The sequence below is a fragment of the Nerophis lumbriciformis genome, linkage group LG15 (genome assembly GCF_033978685.3).
Source record: "Nerophis lumbriciformis linkage group LG15, RoL_Nlum_v2.1, whole genome shotgun sequence".
Taxonomy (NCBI): Eukaryota; Metazoa; Chordata; class Actinopteri; order Syngnathiformes; family Syngnathidae; genus Nerophis; species Nerophis lumbriciformis.
The window spans coordinates 6,917,413-6,940,147 of NC_084562.2; the positions used below are offsets into that span (position 1 = coordinate 6,917,413).

Genomic DNA, 22,735 nt, shown 5'->3' on the forward strand with positions numbered 1-22,735 from the left:
CTCTTTAACAGAGACAGAAACTATTTTATTGCTTTTTGGTTGGGAATTTTATTCAAGTGCAACATTTTGCTAACAGAGTATATTTTATTTGTATTATTAGGTTTCATTAATTTAGATATTTAAGTTTATATTCCAAAAGTTTATGTTAAAATGTATGATAATTAAGAGTTTAATGCATTTTAAAGAGTATACTTGCATCAATATCAGTATCGTTATGCCAATGGTTAATTTGGACTCTTTGGATATTGTTGACAATAATATTGTTTATCTGCAATAATTTGTAGGTCAATATATCATCGAGCAAAGTTGGTTATCGGCCCAGGCCTAGTGATAATTGTTAATTTTCCCACTTGGAGCTAACAGTCAAAACCTAATAAAATGAATTTAAATATCTGTATGCGTCAAGGTACTTGACTCGCTCATACTCCAATTAAAAATCTTACTCTACTTAAGGATGTACAGTATATATCCTTGTTACCTAACTTATTCACAGAAAACCCAAGGGTTATGTATATTTTGTCATATTTCTTAGTCCCTGTTGAATATTTTGATTATTTAAGCTCGAGACTTATGTATTGTTCAAGTACAAATAAAGTCTTTATACTGTATACAGTATATAGACTGCCAATTTAAAAAATAACTAAATGACATATGGATAGGGATGTAACGATATGAAAATGTTATATTACTGTTATCGTGACCAAAATGATCACGGTTATCATTATTATCGCGATATTGTTGAATGTGCTCAAAAAGTACTTATACACAGTGTAATATTTTAACAAAGTTAGGTTTTCTTCTAAAATAACCAAAACAAATTGACACACTGTTAGAAAACCCAGTATTTTGTCCGATTTGTGTTTGTTTCACTAACAGTGTTTTAGTCTTAGTATTTTATCTGTTTTAGTAGCTAAGATTTTATTGTTTTAAATATTGGTTTGTACTGTAGCACTTAAAGATTTATTAAAATGAAAAGTGTGTAACAAAATCTGATATTATTATTATTCATTATTTCTGGCAGGCATTGTAGCGTCCTCTTTTCAGCGGTCCTTGCTCTCACCGTAAAAACACCTCCGTCTCGAACGATCATAAAATGATATAATGGTCATTCTCTTCTTGGAGAGCTTGGTTTAATGTGCACAATTGAATATCTTAGTTGCTCAGATAGCAATTTGTACATATAAGTTTAGATTGATCTATGTCCTTTTTTAAAGTACCAGTAGAGAGGAAAAATGTTGCCTCTATTTTGAAGCTATTATCATATACATGTGATGTATGACATCGAAAGACTTACAAACTTTCAGAGTAAATAGATATGATCAAAATAGTATCAATCTCACAGAGATTCCCTAGCCATTTTGAGAGATAATAAGCTAGCCAGACGTGATCGCGTGACCTAGACGTAGGCACCGCAGATCCCTTCCCGACCAACAACAATGCAAATCATGCAGACTTTGTGGGAGCCAATAATGACTACTTTGGGGCAAATGATGGTTCAGAACCTCATAGTTTTGATCCTGAATATAAGGAGGATGAGCTACAAGTTTTAGAAGCTCTGCTAAACAGATCTAGCTTTAGTGAAACACTAAGCATCATGTAGCAGTATTGTTCAGTGCCAAACAATAAATACAAACTAACATAATTCAACTATAGTTTACTGTACAATGTCTGCTCTTATTTCGATGACGACTGATAGGATGTCCATATCTTCCTGTTCAGATGAAGAACTAATGTTAATCCAGACAAAGGGTTAAAAAAGTTGCTGCTGACAGTCACACTGTCTTCGCTTGTGTGTGTTTGTCTCCACCTCTGGTTATCAACTGAATGTCACAGATGAACAGCCTCTAGATTCATGGCTTAATCCTCCAATTATCCAAATGACGGTCATAATTTATAATCTAGAATAACTTTGATGAGCCGAACACGATGCAGTGGTAGCAGAAGCAGCACACCGGCTCAATATGCTGCTGGCCAGTGCTGCATAAGCTTCTTCTTCCTAGTTTTAAGGCAGTTCGCATCCATATATGTTGCATTACTGACATCTTCAGTTTAATTTTATAATTACATTTAAAACTCTCCTTGAGTCCAGTGCAGCATAAAATTGAAGTAAAGTTAAAGTTAAAGTACCACTGATAGTCTCACACACACACTAGGTGTGGTGAAATTAACCATAAACTATAGTTAGCTCTCGGTTATCAATGCTAAAAATAGTTTGTCTGAGTTAGCGCTTATAATGCCAACATTATAAATATTTGGTTAATATTCAGGTCACGAGATGTAACTAGAGTATTGTTTACGGGTTTTGGATGGTTATTAAGAGGATTTTGTGGGTAAAATGGAGAGCCCCTGTAGACTCCAATGTTAGCAAACTTTTTATTTATTTATTCATTTATGACTTAGAATGTATAAAAAAAGAAAAACATATGTGTTCATGTCTTACACAAGGATTTTGAATGATAAACAGCACATCTCTTTCAATTTTTTGGCGAACTTCTAGTATGACTGATCTGATAACATGGTCACAGAGTGCAGAAGTGTTACTACTGTGACTTCAATCTTCGGAAATAGCGGAAGATATTCGGAGCGCAATATTCAAAATAGCTGACTGAATTGGTGGCATTTTGGGATGTTTAAACAGTGTTTTCACATACTTTGCGGATTGTAAATACAATTGGATACGCTTTAATGGATACAATGAAACACAATTAAGCATATATATAGTCAACTTGTTTTTCCACTCTACTGGTACTTTAATAGGGAAATACGTTAATATCACTTGTTTTCATGTTCACATTTAAGCTAGCTAGCTGTAGCCAGTCAGTCCATGAGTTTATCAAAGTGCAGTCATGAATCAGGGTTTTTCGATGATTGTAATTTAAAATGGTAATACTATTAGTCGCGAGTTTTGCCGTGGTCATAATTTTTACCGTTTATTGTTACATCCCTAATTGTGCATGACGCGATGATAATTAAAAATGTGGTCTTAAACCACATCTATTTACATCACATGACTTTTTCCACGTACTACTTTTTACTGTAGGCTGTTTACCCCTGGGTGGTCAGGCCCCTTCTGTGCTCACTGAAGAACCAGCTTCTCAGGGCCATCAACACCGCTTTTAATACCCACATTGGTGTTGAGGTGACAGCCATGCTGTCGCCTTGGCAGATACCTTTGGGTTAGTATGTAAACGGATAAATGTGACTTGATATGTTAAGGACTGAGGTCAGTTACACACAAGTAGGCAGCAGACGGTCCCAAATTTCTACTGCACAAGGATGTGATTAAAGACATCATTTACAAAAAATGTATCAGTTTTTTATCCTTATCGCTTCTGGATTTCTCTGGACTAAAACGAAAAAGTTGACATGCCTAGTGAAATACATCAGTTTATACTGTACATGGTGTTGTACTAATAAAGTGACCATGCTCAAGTAGCTTTTTTCGTTACCATGATTTTAAACTCATTTCTTCCTGTGTCAAAGGTTCCATTTGGCTGCAACACGAGGACACCTGGACTGTCTCAATCTCATACTATCACACAATCCTGATGTCACAGCAACTGATGCCACAGGTTAGTACATGCATGGTGACTGCAATGTGCTACACTTGTCAAAGATTTTTGCTTTGCTTGATGAACATGATGACACCTTAATGACATATTCGGTTTGTACTTTTTTTTGCAGATTAAATAAACCCTGTATTAAACTTAAAGGCCTACTGAAATGCGATTTTCTTATTTAAACGGGGATAGCAGGTCCATTCTATGTGTCATACGTGATAATTTCGCGATATTGACATATTTTCGCTGAAAGGATTTAGTAGAGAACATCGACGATAAAGTTTGCAACTTTTGGTCGCTGATAAAAAAGCCTTGCCTGTACCGGAAGTAGCAGACGAGTAGCGTGACGTCACAGGTTGTGCAGCTCCTTACTTCTGCACATTGTTTACAATCATGGCCACCAGCAGCGAGAGCGATTCGGACTGAGAAAGCGACGATTTCCCCATTAACTTGAGCGAGGATGAAAGATTCGTGGATGAGGAAAGTGAGAGTGAAGGACTTGAGGGCAGTGGGAGCGATTCAGATAGGGAAGATGCTGTGAGAGGCGGGTGGGACCTGATATTCAGCTGGGAATGACTAAAACAGTAAATAAATACAAGACATATATATATATATACTCTATTAGCCACAACACAACCAGGCTTATATTTAATATGCCACAAATTAATACCGCATAACAAACACCTTCACCCTCCTGTCGATATAACCCGCCAATACTACTCAAACACCTGCACAACACACTCAATCCCACAGCCCAAAGTACCGTTCACCTCCCCAAAGTTCATACAGCACATATATTTTCCCAAAGTCCCCAAAGTTACGTACGTGACATGCACATAGTGGCACGCACGTGCGGGCAAGCGATCAAATGTTTGGAAGCCGCAGCTGCATGCGTACTCACGGTACCGCGTCTGCGCATCCAACTCAAAGTCCTCCTGGTAAGAGTCTCTGTTGTCCCAGTTCTCCACAGGCCAATGGTAAAGCTTGACTGTCATCTTCCGGGAATGTAAACAATGAAACACCGGCTGTGTTTGTGTTGCTGCAGTCGGCCGTAATACACCGCTTCCCACCTACAGCTTTCTTCTTTGCTGTCTCCATTGTTCATTGAACAAATTGCAAAAGATTCACCAACACAGATGTCCAGAATACTGTGGAGTTTTGCTATGAAAACAGACGACTTAATAGCTGGCCACCATGCTGTCCCAATATGTCCTCCACAATCCGTGACGTCACGCGCTGACGTCATCATACCGAGACGTTTTTAGCAGGATATTTCGCGCAAAATTTAAAATTGCACTTTAGTAAGCTAACCCGGCTGTATTGGCATGTGTTGCAATGTTAAGATTTCATCATTGATATATAAACTATCAGACTGCGTGGTCGGTAGTAGTGGGTTTCAGTAGGCCTTTAAGGGCACATACTACTGTAATAAATTAGCCACACATTCATTAGTAATTTTTAAGAAAGACCTAGCCCTTTGCGTGGATTTAATTCTACCTTGTATTGGGTCTTGTCTTGGCTTCATCAGTTCATGCTCCCATACTAGGTTAGCAAGGACAGCTGAAGTCTGAGGTGATTGTGTCCGATTCATAGTATTTGTCCTGCGAGGTAGCAGTAACTGTAACCCATATCAAAAATTGTTTTAGTGTCCTTCTTCACATAAGGGTGAAAGCGTTGTTTTCAATCATTCAATCAAACTTTATTTATATGACAGTGTTCATGCGCAGGCATGTTGCATCACAAAGTGGTTTACATCAGTAAAAAGAAGAAAGAAAACACAGACACATGCATGAACGCACTGTCGGCACTATTAACAATAACAATACATGGCATGGCAATGAGTTGAGGAAGAATTGAGGACCACCTTTGAGGTGTCCACACTGAAGAATAACTAAAAAATTTACATTAAAATAATAATAATAATGAAATATATATTAAAAATATTTGTTTACAAAAAAGTGAGGATAATGGCTGTAATAAATAAATAGAAAATAACAGAATAAAAAAATTAAAATGTAAGAGGAGTTTAAAATGATCAGTAAAATCTTGAATAAAAAGATGTAAATGTAGCCAAACATTTAAATCTACTTTAATGCTACATTATGTCAAGATTACATCTATGAAACTTAATTGATGAACTTAATTTGACAGACTGACCCATTTGGCAAGTTACTGGAGATCCTTTTTACTGCTAACTCCATCTTTAACAAACTGACCACTTCTTACATTCCGACTCGACAGTCATCCTTCAAATGGGATGTTTGTGTTGTGATTCACAATCAAACTGCAGATATACCGGTACTCATATACATTAGGTTTGTGTATATATACTTTTACATCTGTTTTGTCCAAAGTCGCTCACATCTATGACTTTATATCTAAAATGCAGTTAAAAAAGGGTATCTATCAGTATATTGATGTCATCAGGAGACACAGCAATCTACACCTGTGTATCGTCAGTGTCTCCCAATGACATCCCCAGAAGGCAGCATGTAAATATTAAAAAGAATGGGACCTAAAATTGATCCTTGTGGAACCCCACACCCTTTTTTTTTATTAGGGGTTACAGTTACCGCTATCTTAAAGGATAAATCCTGCTCCTATAAAAAGGCGAAACATCTTCTATGACAACATTCATATTCCAGGTACGATCGATGTCCTCAGCAAAATGATAAGAAACAATAAACATAACATAATACATAATAGTTAACATGTATTTTCAAATGCAACAGTAACAGTTTAAAAAGGCTGAATTATTATTGTACATTAGTAAAGAGTTGGTATTTCTTTATTGAATATTTTGATGCATTACTACGGGCAGTTATACTTTGTCCCCCACTAAATGTGTACCATGTGATGTACACCTCTGTACACCAAATGTTCCACACAAAACAATCTGTAAATGTATCTTTAAAAAATATGTTGAAGTTAAAGGTTAATTGGAGATTCTAAATTGTCCATAGGTATGATTATCTATATGTGCCTTGCGATTAGCTTGCGACCAGTCTTGGGTGTTCCCCGCCTCTCGCCCGAAGTCAACTGAGATAGGCTCCAGGTTACCCGCTACCCTAAAGAAGATAAGCGGTATAGGAAGTAAATGGATGGATGTACCGCTATACCCCTATTGAAAATGTGTGCTTTTTAGAAAACATATTTGTATTGTCTGTTGGTAAAAGCAAAATATACCATGGCGACGACATTTGATATGATATAACATATTCTTTGCAGTTGCTTGAATTATTCTTGGTAAAACTTGCACTAATATTTATGCTGCTTCTATATACAAACATTTCTGACCGTGATCTAATTTTCTCTTTCTGGTGTAATACTGATAGGTAAAAATGCTCTTCATCTGGCTTCAAGAAATGGACACTCGCTGTGTGTGCAAAAACTTCTTCAGGTAAAGTGTTTTCGTCTTTCCGCCTCCAGTCCTAATTTAGTAGAATGTCTTATACTGTGTGACAAACTTTTTTTGTTAAAACTAAGCACTTCTTATTTATTTATTTATTTATTTATTTATTTATTTATTTACCCTTACAGACACAAAACGCTTAACCGTATGACACAAAAACAGTCTAAGGCCATGTCCACATGAACACGAATCTTGATAAATGCATACTTATCTCTGCGTTTAGGCCTCTTGTCCACATGCAAACGCATACTTTTGTCCTTAAAAACGACTTTTGCAAACACTGGCCAAAGTATAGAGTTCCAAAACTCTCCAGTCAGCGTATGCGTGTTGTCTGCTCAAATGGAGACTTGTACTCCTCTGATGACGTCACAGCTGTGCCTTGTCATTTACGAAGCCCAACAATACTGCCTCGCTGTCTTTAAACACACAGACTTACTGTATGTTTGAACGTAAACATGCTGCTACTTTGAGACAACATTGATAAAAAAAGACACATCAAAATTAGCTCGCGACACTCCCGCCGGCGTCAATGACAGTCAGCTGTTTTGGATACAATCGCTGTCGAACCTCCAGCTGATGGAACAACTTTGACCATCAAGATTATCTCATGGTTTTAATCCTTTAACAACAGATCATGAAGTTAACTTAAGTGTGTTGCTTCCATTTTTGTCAATGGAGCCGGGCGCGACTGTGCACGTGCATATAATGCGCCTGAGCGACAAAAAACCCCATTATGTATTAGGGGTGTAACGATACACACAAATTTTGGTTCGGTACGTACCTCGGTTCAGAGGTCACGGTTCGGTTCATTTTCGGTACAGTAAGAAAACAAAAAAATATAAATGTTTTGGTTATTTATTTACCAAATTTGTAAACAATGGCTTTATCCTTTTAACATTGGGAACACTATAATAATTCTGCCCACGTTAATCAACATTAGATTGCCTCAAGTTGTTGCTCAGATTAAATAGAACGACAAAACTTTTCTTCTACAAATAAAAAGTGCAATATTAAACAGTTTCAAGTCAACTCATCATGCTTAATTTATTACAGCATTTGGGAAGCCTGTAGTTGATTTTTATTATGTGAATGTTATATTTTTATCAACATGTGATAGCAGGGACCCTGCCATTCAAAACTAGGCTGCTCCATTACTAAGGATTAATGTAACTATAGCTGAAAAAATAGTACAATGGCAATAGGAGAGACTACACCCACACACACACACACACGCACGTGCACGCACACCGCAAAATGAGCAAACGCTACGCTAAAAGCTATTTAGCCTTCACCTCAAGCCAGGACTGCGAGCGGGCTGAGCTGCAGTTTACGTTTCTAGAAGGTCAACGGGCTCATAGTGATGTTACTAGTAGTTGACTAGGAGGTGTTTATTATAATTTGGGGAGAGTATGCTGCCTGATGCTCACCTGATAAATACCTATCTGCTCGACGCTGAAGCGCTGACTACATGCGCTCTGAATACGCACTGCTGATTGGCTGTTACCGCTTTGTGTGTACCAATCAGATGGTTGTGTGGGTGGGGCAATGCTGGGTGCTGACACAGAGGCAGAAGAAGCAAAGCAGCTTGTTAAGACTTTAGCTTAGAAACTTGTTCGGTACACCCCCGTACCGAACCGAAGCCCCCGTACCGAAACGGTTCAATACAAAACACGTACCGTTACACCCCTATTATGTATCTTTCTCCTTGTTAGTGTGTACTGATGTTAAAAACAATGTACACGTCATTGCACATATAAGATATACATTTATTGACGATTAAATGCGTTATAATTCCACCAGAGTTTTGCAGCTTTAAGGAATTAACTTGTCAAAAGGCTTAATTTTTTTCTTTGTTAGTGTGCGCTGATTTTAGAACTAATGGGCACTTCACTGTATATCACCATGTTGCTGATTAAATGTGTTATAATTCCACACGTGTTCAGGGCTCGGTGTAAGTGCAGTAAAGATAATGTACGTGGCATTGTTAGCTAGTATATCAAAATAAACATAAAAATAACAGAAGTGAAATGCCACCAAGTCAGCTGCGGTTGCTTTTCCAGGCTTCTGATTGGACAAAATGTGCATGACAGCGCGTGTATACGTATGTGTGTAGACAGAGACAATTTTGAAACTACACTTGTGTGGACAGAGATCATTTTAACCCCGGATATGCGTTTAGAAACTATCTGTGTTCGTGTGGACATGGCCTAAAAGGGAGCAATGCAAAAATAATATAAACATATAAAAAATCTGTCTTTAGATATGTAATAATTGTAATTGACTTGGTCATAGAGGTAACACTAACCTCCCAGTATAGTGCTGTTTTTTTTTTTCAGCAGCTTGTTTTTTCCATTCAGTTAAACTTTGCAGGTGTACTGAACATTGTGGCCGCGAAATGTGTTGTTAAATTTGTGTAATATGTGTGATTGACAGTGACGCATCCCCGCCACAGCAGTTTTCTTTTCGCAGCCTTTAAATATTCCTTGCAACACAGCCCTGGCAGCTTGGCCCAGTGCTTACTGTTGGCTTGCTGCAATGAAGCATTTGTGTGTGTACAATGAGGCAGCAGTATTGTCCCCTTGTACAACTATGGCCCTGCGCCCGCTTAAACCCCGTTTTCTAATGTGGCAATGATCTAACAGAGGTCATTTGTGTGGCGGTGGATTTTCAACAGTGTTGACAAGTCTTACACCCTTGCAAACTTTTTCCTCGATTCTGGGTGCGGTCATCACTCTCAACATACTGTAGCAGCCTGATGCCAATGATCTGATGATGCCACAACTTCCTCCGCACAAACCCTAGTCGTGTAGGGTATCAACCCTAGATGCTCTAACGTCAGCTCCCCCTGCTAATCCCCCCCACCCCCTCGCACGGTCATTTGAGCATGATGCTAATTTTTGGCTCTTGTTGCTACAGAGAAGTAGGTTTTTATAGTTCATGTCATACCTAGCCAGCAACATTAGATCTACAAACCTGGTGTCTGTCATAGCATGCCCTCATCACCACAGTAGAACAGTATGTCCAGTGACGATTGAATGTGCTGAGAAGCACCAGGCAAGGTATCAATAACCCCACTTGGCCTAATTTGACACGCTTGCTTCCTTATTTTTATCGCCATCCTCCAAAAATAGATTATTTTGGCACATTTTGTGCTGCAACTACAAAATTGGAACATACTTAATATTTGAAGTACGTCATACTGTATCTTGTCCATTCAAACTTTATTTATAAATTTGAATGCACTGTAGTTGACCTTTTGGGTTGTTACATATATGTTAGGAAAAATAGAGTCCATGACTAGTGACTTCTAATAGAATATTTAGTAGGAATGGGTACCTTTCACATTTGAATATCAATTCCCTGTACCTGGGAATCGATGCAAGTAGTCAACAGTACCAATTTTTAGTACTTCATATGTTACTAAATGTTAATTTGTTTCAAATTAACATCACACTGAGTCTAATTTGTAAGTAGAATATAGTAGAGTTGCCTGCAGCTGCAATTCCAAGATGTTAGATGACAGTAGTGTATAGACTATGGTGTGTGGCCTATTCACGGATTAGTCTTTGTCATAAAGCTAAATCTAGTCTTTTACTGCGCCCTAGAAAGTGTTCATAGTGTAAGTATTGTACTTATAAATTAGGTCTGTGAATCTTTGGGCACCACACGATTCGATGCGATTCTTGGGGGTAACTATTCAATTCAGAATCAATTCTCGATTCAAAACAATTCTCCATTCAAAATCTATACTTTTTTTAATAACATTGGATGCCTGTTCTATGATTAACTACATTCTTCCATAAAAAATAGATAAACAGCTCTGATCAATTGCTATATTACTTAAAAACATTTTAAAAGAAAACAATTTTTTTGTTTAATAAATTGCTTCCCAAACATCCAATGAAGTCAAATACAATTATGGCCACAAGAGAAGTACCCAACACAATATGATTTGTCTAATTGGCTGGACATGACAGATTAAAAAAGTAATGTATATATATTTATATTTTGTTTAATAAAAAAATAAAAAAATCGATTAAAAATCGTTACAAATAACAATCACGATTAATCTTAAAACATTTTTACACCCCTAATTATTATACAGTAGTTGTTTGATTATAACGTGCATATTAGTTGTAGTTTTCATTACCAAATAAAACAACACAAGGTGACAAGAAATACATCAATAATTAATAAAGCAAAATATGTATTGGACAAAAAAATTACTGTTTGCTTGTATTACCATATCTGAATTATTGTGTGGGAATATGGGAACTCTACAGACCATGTTACAAAAAAGGTCAGTTACAATAACACATAATATTTGATATTTAAAAACATTCCAATCTTTTATTTATTGAATCAAAAATGTTGAAATTCAGCAATTTAGTGAATTTGCAAACAGCTAAATGTATCCATAAAGCAAACTATTACTTGCTTCCCAAAAATGTACAACAATTCTTCTCAACAAAAGAGGAGAAATATAACCTCAGAGAAAAATGTAATTTAAAACATTTGTATGCACGTACAACACTTAAAACCTTTATATCAGTATGTGGAATTAAATTATGGAATAGATTAAGCAAAGAAATCCAACGGTGTACTAATAGTATCCAATTTAAGAAACTGTTCAAACTCAAAGTGTTTACAAAGTACAAAGAAGAATACGCTAATAAACATTTTGAACCTTATTGAACATGTGATAATCTTGTTCATCTCACTTTCTGAATTACAGTATATTTTACTATGTATTTATTTATTTATTTGAAAACTATTATTTATGGTGTAAATTATTTACGAATTAAAAACAGAAAATTAATCAAATGTGTCAGTAATTGCTATTAAATGGAAAAGGTGTAGGATTAAATAAACTCTCTTCTTACTCCTTTTCGAACATGTTGAAAAAAGAAACTGGAAATGGTGATGTATCATGTTGTAACAGTATGTATGTTTGAAATAAACCTAAACCATAAACCATAAATTTGGAGGTGTTGAAATTGCCACGTAAAATCATTAATGCTAATCATGAGCATGTCTATGGCAAATCCGATGTGAATTAGCATTTAGCTAACACATTTTGAAAAGTGGAGCCTGACTGTACTTTCAGTGTTTTCTATCAGGCATACTTGCCTTGTTGGCATTGAAAATGCAACATTATCTCAAGGCAGTCTGACTGAGTCCGCTCCAAGTTTTGCTTGACGGTTTGGTTGCCCGTCAAGTGTTTGGCGATGTGATGTCATGTGCTACAAAGGTATCAAAATATGGCACCATTTTATTTCACGTGAAACGATACCCAGTAATACCGGCGGGACTTGGTCGGTGCCTATTAAAGTACCAAATTCGGCACCTATCCTTCAGCCTTTGCCTTGTTTTGGTGGATGAAGTTTTGGGAAAAGAAGGCTGTTGAACAAAATCCAGTATTGTTGCCCCCCTAATTATTTAGACACTGTTAAAGGAGCTGTTGTTTGCAAATATTTCTTATTCATTCCTAAAATATGCCGAGTTCGCGTTTCATGTTATATTACTGCCAATTGCAGATGCTGCTGCCACTTGTATCACAATACACATGTTCAAATAAAACCAGAATCAATTAACAGTTGCCACACAAGTTCTCTGCTTTTTTTAAATGTATTTTTATTTAGTTTTTTGATTATAATAAGTCTAACAAAATAACAATTCAAATTCCAAACCAGTTCCAGTCCAGCAACATTCTGAATAGCAATCAACAGAGCAATTGAGTTCTCTGCTTTTTAGAAAGCTGTAGAAGAATGTGCATTGTTGTAGTTTTGTGGGTTATCAGCATTAGTAAGCTTGTTTTGTTTTTTTTTACTTTCAATAGCATAACTGTCCAGTTGGAAATGTGGACCTACAAGGAAGAACAGCTCTCCATGATGCTGGTACGTGTTTATGGGATCAGGTCTCCATACTTTATACTGCAATCTGCATTCTTTACTCGAGTTGACCACTAATTGTTCAGAAAGTCATAAGTACTAACTATACAGTTACAGTACAGTAAAAATTGTATTAAACTTTGTAACGGTGATCTTAAAGATTGTATATATGTATAGGGCATTCCACCGAAGTTGTGCCATTGGTTCTCAATGTGAACTTAAGTTTATATATTTTTTTTCATCTCGAAATCTTATAATACCGGTACGTATATTAAACTTATCAGAATATGTATATCAGGCAATTTTAAGTAATTCTTGCTAGTGTTGTGCAATATAGACGATATACAATGTAAATTACTTAAATTTGGCCGACACATTCTTGCTGTGTCCCGACAGCGACAAGCAAACAACCGAGTCTTAAAAGCAATGTAGCATCCTTGCGAGTGAGCTAACTAATTCCTGCCACCATGGCGTCAAAAAAAAAAGAAAAAAGTTTGTTTTCCAATAACATTATCACTGGAGGCTGATGAATAACTAAACATGCTACACTGTGGGAGGATACAATAAGCCATGCTATCCGCTAAGCTAGAGCTCTTGAATGTAAACAGCGGTGGGCAGATCGATAAAAATATAAACAGTAACAATATTGACTATAGTGTTAGTATATGGTCGATACTACATCATTAGATCGATAGTCTTTATAATCAGAAATAGTTTTTGTCAGTTTTGTTATTGTTAACAAATTCAGTAAATAAGTCCCTGAACACAGCAGGACTTAAAGGGAAAAATCAAAGGATTTAAACAGAAAGTAACCAAATATTAGCAGTAAATTAGCAAATAGATTAATAATAGTTTTAACAAAATAATATAACAGTAAATTATGTAATATGTTACCGCATAATTCAGCAGCCAAATAAGGAGCCTTTGTAACTCGTTTGGAAATGATTTTATTATATTTTATATTACAAATAATATATTGTGATTCATATTTCTATTGCAGGAGGCAGCAATCTATATCGCAATCTAGATTTTAGCCCATATCGCTCATCCCTGATTTTTGTATGAAGTTTTTATATATTTTAGTAACAGGACTGACAATTTTAATTTCCCCTCGGGGATTAATTAAGTATTTCTGATTCTGATTCTGAATAAAGAACTGAGTTTTTAGAATAGAATCAGCATACACATGAAATATTTCCAGATGGCATTTATGCTAATAGTATGTTAACATTAAGTACATTTAGTGATTCAACAAAAAAATATACCGGTACATTTTTAAAATAAAGACTACATAAAAAATACAATTTAGGTAACAGGACAGTGCTGAGATTTTTAAAGGCATCACTGCGATGAGGTGGCGACTTGTCCAGGGTGTACCCCGCCTTCCGCCCGATTGTAGCTGAGATAGGCTCCAGCGCCCCCCGCGACCCCAAAGGGAATAAGCGGTAGAAAATGGATGGATGGATGGCACTGTGATAGAAATGGCCCTCCTGTTGAGCTTTTAAACAGAATGTCATGTGTTGGCTTTTATTTGTAAGGTGAATTGGACTATTTTCTCAACAGTTATGGCAGGCTGCTCATCCAGCGTGAAACTTCTCTGCGACAGCGGTGCTTCAGTCAATACCAGTGATTTTGTAAGACCTTCCACTTCATTTGGCACTGTGTGTTTTCATGCATTCTTCTAAGACATTGTCTTGTTTGCCACCTGTAAAGTTATTGATGTTGCAAAGCAAATTGTGTTGTGTACCTGTCAAGAGCAGTTCAAATGTCAGTGGCAACAAGGACTGACCAGCACAACGATTTGCTAAATTGTACACTTAATGGTAGCATTCACAAAAGAATAACAAGTATTGTCGGGCACACAGTGATGTACAGTATATAACAGTTTGGTGAAAATATGTCTGTGTGTTGTGTCTTTGTTCTTTAGGATGGCAGGACTCCTCTGGTGCTGGCAACCCAAATGTGTCATCCACGCATCTGTCAGCTTCTTGTAGAGCGAGGGGCCAATATCTCTGTCCGGGACAAGCAAAAAAAGTAGGAGTTGCCCGCATGGATAAACTAATTAGGGAAAGACTGAGCTGATATCATAATCCTGTTAATGTAGTTCATGTTCTCCATTACTTTGCCAGGAAAAAATGTTAGATGCTGAACGGCCAAGGGCTTTAAATTTAGTTTAAACAGGTGAGCGAGACCATAAAACACTGTCATCGCGCTGTGGTTTTGTTCTTTTTCTTTGTGCTTGTTCGTTACTCGAAGGTTTGAACGCGAGCGCTCTCTTAGCATTTGCCTAACTGTGACATACAGCAGCTTTAAGTGGAAGTTGTTGTTTGTGCAGATAGTATTGAGTGCAACAAGGACCTCATTTTTCTCTGTGCTATGTTTTTTGCTACATTAGTGTTGTCAAACTTGTTTTTATTGAGGGCCACATCACAGTTATGACTTCCTCGGAGGGCCGCATGTAACAGATATACTGTATATGTAAATTTATTTTTATTATATTTTTTTATTGATGAATAATTTGCTTTGAAATCATAAGTCAGTGCAGATACTTAAGTTAGGGTTAACCCAATCCGATATTGATCATAGCTATCTGTGTGATATCAGCAAAAAACAAAAACAAGTATCAAATTATATGGGCTTGCATGTAAAATACCACAAATAAACTCAGATACAAGCAGTCCTGCAATGCGTTTACTTGTGCAAAGCTCGACTGGCAGTTAACATCTAAATGTCCTCCAATAAACACACTTGTATTTTAGTGAAGTCATCAGCTATAGGCTACTAGGAGCTAGCAACTTCACAGCAGCTAAGCACACAATAGCACACAAGCAAACATAATAAGTGTACTTAATTGAGCAATATTGCAGTCTAAAACAGCACATTTGTCAAATGATTATAGTTGCATATTACTTACACATACAAAGTCTCCAAGGCAGAAACATATTAGAAAGTATCCAGTAGCAAACCTGTCCGCATCAATCAACTTACTGCCTCATGAATTATATTGGCCACTAGGTGTCACCAAAAAAGTAATTACTACTCTACTTCTATTTAAAGGGGAACTGCACTTTTTTGGAATTTTGCCTATCGTTCACAATCCTTATGAAAGACAAGACACATTTTTATTTTTCTATTCTTTTGCATCCTAACATATAGAAATCGTCTCGTTCTTGGTGGCTCGCAATGCAGCTAATGGGAGCAATCCAGTCTACCTCTAAATCACTTTAAAATGCATTCAAACACCGTCAACAATACTTCATTTACGTTTCGTAACCTGTGTAATAACCAAGCTGTAGTGACATTGTTATTGTAAGAGCAAACTCTTTTTTTAGCGTACTAACACATCGACACGCTACGGTATTAGCCGTAAAAACTAACTACGGAAAGAGAAAAGCTAGCTTCTGCATCTGCACCGAAACGCGTTTGAGTATGTAATGTACAACACTGCGATAGAACACCAATTTGTACGGGCTGAAAAACATGAACAATCGTATAGCCCACATTTCATGTTTTGTTGGCAGCCCACATTTCATGTTTTGTTTGTACACAGCTCGCTCGACAGCGTATGCACTGTAGTGTACGGTGATGTGCTGCATGTATAATGATCAATAGTATAGTGACTTACTTGCAGGGGATGTTTCCACTTGATTTGGTTAAGCGATCCATTAATTCCGCATTGCTTGGCTCAAAGTTCCAAATTTGTGGCGTGATCATGTCGCACTCTCTCGGCTTTTGTCCGCTCCAATGTTTCAGCCTCTTTTTTGTGCTCGCTTTTATAAGCAGCAGTTCATCCTCCGTATACTTAGTTTCAAAAATATAAGATTGTGAATCCTCCTTTGTCCAAAAATATTTGTCTTCGTTGTCTCTTACCAAGTCTGCCATGCCATTCCGGGAGTAGGAACACATTTGTTGCAGGAAGTCGGAAGTGCGCTGCTATGGAAACGGAAATAAATGCGCTGAAGAATTCGTTCCAACTGTGCATAAAATGACCAAAATTCAGTAAATATTTTACATATTACATATTGTTATGATTTTGATTATGACAAATATATATGGACTTGCAGTTGTATATAAAATGTTCATTTGAAGGTGACTCCCATTAGTCGCATCTTGCAAGCGTTTTTTTAATCATTTATAAAATAAAATACAATAAAAAAAGACCTGTGTTCGTGTTTCTTATGATTGTGAACCACAAGCAAAAAAAAAAAAAAAAAAAAAAGTGCAGTTCCCCTTTAAGACAACATAAGTCTGTCATATGGTTAATAATAAATAGGTTAGTGTTTATCAAAGCTACCATTGTTCTCTGAGTAATTTCAATTATTCAAAGTTTTTCCAACATTTCACACTGCAACATAATAAAAGTATGTACTATGATTTGTGCTGATACCGTATCGGATTAATATCTCTATCAGCCAATACTCTAATATCGTTCTCGTATTGGACGTGAAAGAGTTGTATCAGGACACCCCGAAGTATGTATTTTGTTTTTAGAACAAAAAATGCTTGGAATATCTTGTTGCATGATCAGAAAATAATTAAGTTTAGAAGATATGCAATTACATATAAATATTTTTCCCTGGCAAAATTAAAAGAACAAATACACTTAGCATATAAGGAATGCTTTATTGAAGCGCGTTATTTTTGTGATTTCACGGGCCACATCAAATTATGTGGTAGGCCGTATCTGGCCCCCGCACTTTGAGTTTGAGACCTTTTGTTTTACAGTTTATGTTTATATTTAATCTTGTTGCAACAGATTCTCTTTTTTCCCCCCAACCTTAGAACGGCACTCATTCTCGGATGTGAGTATGGTTGCAAGGACGCAGTGGAAGTGTTGTTAAAGAATGGAGCCGATGTCAAGGAGAAGGACAGCTTGGGCCATGATGCTTTCCACTATGCTCGCCTCAGCAAGAACCACGAGCTTGTTGCGTTGATTAAAGTCTGCCTCGACAAAGCCACAAGAGGTGAGAACGCTATTTTTGTCAGGGACTAAATATACTCCTCCCACACAAATACAAATGAAAAGTCAAATACAAACCCAGTTTCCATATGAGTTGGGAAATTGTGTTAGATGTAAATATAAACGAAATACAATGATTTGCAAATCATTTTCAACCCATATTCAGTTGAATATGCTACAAAGACAACATATTTGATGTTCAAACTCATAAACATTTTTTTTTTTGCAAATTATCATTAACTTTAGAATTTGATGCCAGCAACACGTGACAAAGAAGTTGGTAAAGGTGGCAATAAATACTGATAAAGTTGAGGAATGCTCATCGAACACTTATTTGGAACATCCCACAGGTGAACAGGCAAATTGGGAACAGGTGGGTGCTATGATTGGGTATAAAAGTAGATTCCATGAAATGCTCAGTCATTCACAAACAAGGATGGGACGAGGGTCACCACTTTGTCAACAAATGCGTGAGCAAATTGTTGAACAGTTTAAGAAAAACCTTTCTCAACCAGCTATTGCAAGGAATTTAGGGATTTCACCATCTACGGTCCGTAATATCATCAAAGGGTTCAGAGAATCTGGAGAAATCACTGCACGTAAGCAGCTAAGCCTGTGACCTTCGATCCCTCAGGCTGTACTGCATCAACAAGCGACATCAGTGTGTAAAGGATATCACCACATGGGCTCAGGAACACTTCAGAAACCCACTGTCGGTAACTAAAGTTGTTCGCTACATCTGTAAGTGCAAGTTAAAACTCTCCTATGCAAGGCGAAAACCGTTTATCAACAACACCCAGAAATGCCGTCGGCTTCGCTGGGCCTGAGCTCATCTAAGATGGACTGATACAAAGTGGAAAAGTGTTCTGTGGTCTGACGAGTCCACATTTCAAATTGTTTTTGGAAACTGTGGACATAGTGTCCTCCGGACCAAAGAGGAAAAGAACCATCCGGATTGTTATAGGCGTAAAGTTGAAAAGCCAGCATCTGTGATGGTATGGGGTGTATTAGTGCCCAAGACATGGGTAACTTACACATCTGTGAAGGCGCCATTAATGCTGAAAGGTACATACAGGTTTTGGAACAACATACTGTATGTTGCCATCCAAGCAACGTTACCATGGACGCCCCTGCTTATTTCAGCAAGACAATGCCAAGCCACGTGTTACATCAACGTGGCTTCATAGTAAAAGAGTGCGGGTACTAGACTGGCCTGCCTATAGTCCAGACCTGTCTCCCATTGAAAATGTGTGGCACATTATGAAGCCTAAAATACCACAACGGAGACCCCCGGACTGTTGAACAACTTAAGCTGTACATCAAGCAAGAATGGGAAATAATTCCACCTGAGAAGCTTAAAAAATGTGTCTCCTCAGTTCCCAAACGTTTACTGAGTGTTGTTAAAAAGAAAGGCCATGTAACACAGTGGTGAACATGCCCTTTCCCAACTACTTTGGCACGTGTTGCAGCCATGAAATTCTAAGTTAATTATTATTTGCAAAAAAAAAAAGTTTATGAGTTTGAACATCAAATATCTTATATGGGTTGAAAAAGATTTGCAAATCATTGTATTCCGTTTATATTTATATACCGGTATAACACAATTTCTCAACTCATATGGAAACGGGGTTTGTATGTTTAAAGTCTCCTTCCTGATAGACTTGTCTGAAGATTTATGTGTACCGGTATGTGAAATGTGTGGTTTTCTGTTTCATTTGCAGCAACACATTAGTTTAATAGCTTTAACATATAACAATAGGGCCTATTTCATCGTCATGCTGAGCCTCTTTTGTAAACATTGTGTGCTTATATTATGTTCTTGTTTAGTAGACTTACACTCTTTGATTATTTTGTCATTTTAAGAATTAGTCAAGCTGAAATTCCGTTTCTTTTTACAGAAAAAGAGGCTGCAAGAATAGAACAGTGGAAGCGACAGGTATGGCATAATTTGATATTTTTCTTTTCTACTTCCCATCATATTTCAGAAGCATTATTACAGTATTACCAGTGTGGTAAAACAAAATCCATTATCATATCCTCATTATTTTCTTCCCATATGCCACTATGGTGATGTATAGTGGCATTTAATGGCAACATTCATGACAAAACATTAAACATTACAGAACTTTTGCACATTGTTATTCTCAACTTGTCTTCGAGAATGGACTGTTCATTGTTGCTTGTATTTTGTAAGGAGTGTTTCAGTTCCAGTGATTTCCTCTAGCACATTTTTAGAATGTTTGTGTTGTCCTCAGCAGTCGGTGGAGCGCTCAGACTCCATGGAGTCTAACAGAAAAGATCACATGATAAATGTAAGCATTTGCTCTTCTGACATGACGCACATTCACAAAGCTGTTTAGACCCTCCAGGATTTTGCGATGTTGCAATTAGGCCAATTTACGCAAATGTAACCATTAACTGCAATTTTTACGTGGCCTTGCAGCTATTTCCAGTCCACACTTTCGCCCACATTCTGGCCAATCACTCTCATTTCGCCTGTCGGATTTGTCCATGACTTACTGTCGAACTCAAGGTTTCTTAATCATTTTGACCCCACTTTTACACTACAGAGGGGCCCGAGGCTGAATTAGTAATGTTACTCTTTATTTTAATCGTAATCAATAATTATGTCCAACCTACTTACAATTTAACAGGATACACTTTGCTGTATGATATGAAAGCATATGTTAATCGCAAATATTATTATCGAGGTTAGGTTAGGTTGATTACAAAAATAACTACTTACCAAATATACTGCAAAAGAAGAGATTCATAAAACTGAGTAAAAGTAAATGTACATACAATTACTCAGTGATAAAATAAATAAATTACAACTATCCATCCATCCATTTTCTACCGCTTGTCCCTTTCGGGGTCGCGGAGGGTGCTGGAGCCTATCTCATCTGCATTCGGGCAGTAGGCGGGCTACAACAAATTAATGATAATATATGTTGCTGAAATAAACTGTCAAAATTAAGAGCAAATTAAATTACGACTTCACCACTTTAGTCATATTTGCGCTTAGAAACTTCTCAATGACTTTAGCTCCAGACTTCTTTTTTTGTCATTGTCATTACTGCATACTTGCCAACCTTGAGACCTCCGATTTCGGGAGGTGGGGGGTGGGGGGGCGTGGTCGGGGTGGGGTTGGGGGCGTGGCTAAGAGGGGAGGAGTATATTTACAGCTAGAATTCACCAAGTCAAGTATTTCATATATATATATATATATATATATATATATATATATATATGTATATATATATATATGTATATATATATGATAAAATAAATATATACATATATATACTGTATGTATGTGTATATATATATATATATATATGTATATATATATGATAAAATAAATATATACATATATATACTGTATGTGTATATATATATATATATATATATATATATATATATATATGATAAAATAAATACATATATATATATATATAGCTAGAATTCACTGAAAGGGAAGCATTTTCTTATATATATATATATATATATATATATATATATATATATATATATATATATATATATATATATCAAGAGGGACAGAGACAGCGCACAGTGCATGTGGATCACATGTTACCATGGCGAGAAAACATGGACAGACTGGAATGTAATAGAGTGATCTATGTTTGTCTGTGGCAGCACGGTGGCAGAGGGGTTAGTGCATCTGCCTCACAATACGAAGGTCCTGAGTAGTCTTGGGTTCAATCCCGGGCTCGGGATCTTTCTGTGTGGAGTTTGCATGTTCTCCCCGTGACTGCGTGGGTTCCCTCTGGGTACTCCGGCTTCCTCCCACCTCCAAAGACATGCACCTGGGGATAGGTTGATTGGCAACACTAAATTGGCCCTAGTGTGTGAATGTGAGTGTGAATGTTGTCTGTCTATCTGTGTTGGCCCTGCGATGAGGTGGCGACTTGTCCAGGATATACCCCGCCTTCCGCCCGATTGTAGCTGAGATAAGCTCCAGCGCCCCCCGCGACCCCGAAGGGAATAAGCGGTAGAAAATGGATGGATGGATGGATGGATGGATGTTTGTCTGTTGCCATCTCCTGGTGAATGTTGGCTATAGCGTACTGTGGTTACTTTTTGGTTGGCCAACGATTTACGTGGTGTTGCGCACCTGACGTCAAGTGTGTGAGTCTGTACTGAAGTCTACAGTAAAGAGACGTACTTCATCCCCTCGCCTGTTTATTGCCTCCAACTCAATATATTACAACAACATTGCTCCATGCGGACCCTCCAGGTCCGCATGGAGCTGGAGGGGGTATGGCCTCCAGGTCCGCCTGAATTTCGGGAGATTTTCGGGAGAAAAATGTGTCCCGGGAGGTTTTCGGGAGAGGCGCTGAATTTCGGGAGTCTCCCGGAAAATCCGGGAGGGTTGGCAAGTATGCATTACTGCCACAAGTGGTGTAAAAGTGTATTACACAGTTGAGAAACAGATATTTTTGGCGGCCCTTTAGGGGCTCTCATTAACCAACGAAACTATTGCTGTAGGTCCGGTTCAACAGTTTCCCATTATTCTCAACGAAAACGGGGGTAAACTACATGCAGTGTGATAAAATGTAAAGAAAGGTTTGCGACCGATGAGCACTTTTTAACTGGTCAACATGGGCGTAACACCATCTGTAGCCGGTAAAGTCAGATCTTCAAAAGAAAAGCACGCCGGTAAAATAACATGGTTGCACCACTGTCACATGAGTAAAAATGCAAGAAGATGGAAAAAGAGCCGCAATGATTTATTTATTGGGATAGGCTCCAGCCCCCTTGCGACCCAGAGTGGGACAAGCAGTAGAAAATGGATGAATGGAATTGGATTAATAGTTTAAATAATAACAAGTCTGCAAGACTGATCAAATAGATTGCAAATGATAGTACACCGATGGTGATGTAGGTC

General features: G+C 37.3%; 1 protein-coding gene across 1 annotated transcript in view; it reads left to right on the top strand.

Annotated features, from left to right (window-relative positions):
• The window catches only part of LOC133615979 (uveal autoantigen with coiled-coil domains and ankyrin repeats protein-like), a 102,392-nt gene that overhangs the window by 68,692 nt on the left and 10,965 nt on the right, over positions 1 to 22,735 (top strand). The window contains exons 3-10 of the mRNA XM_061974927.2: positions 3,484 to 3,572; positions 6,896 to 6,960; positions 12,812 to 12,869; positions 14,427 to 14,497; positions 14,791 to 14,897; positions 17,646 to 17,827; positions 19,722 to 19,759; positions 20,079 to 20,135. Coding sequence (XP_061830911.2) covers positions 3,484 to 3,572; positions 6,896 to 6,960; positions 12,812 to 12,869; positions 14,427 to 14,497; positions 14,791 to 14,897; positions 17,646 to 17,827; positions 19,722 to 19,759; positions 20,079 to 20,135 — 667 coding nt within the window. The remainder of the gene's footprint in view (positions 1 to 3,483; positions 3,573 to 6,895; positions 6,961 to 12,811; positions 12,870 to 14,426; positions 14,498 to 14,790; positions 14,898 to 17,645; positions 17,828 to 19,721; positions 19,760 to 20,078; positions 20,136 to 22,735) is intronic.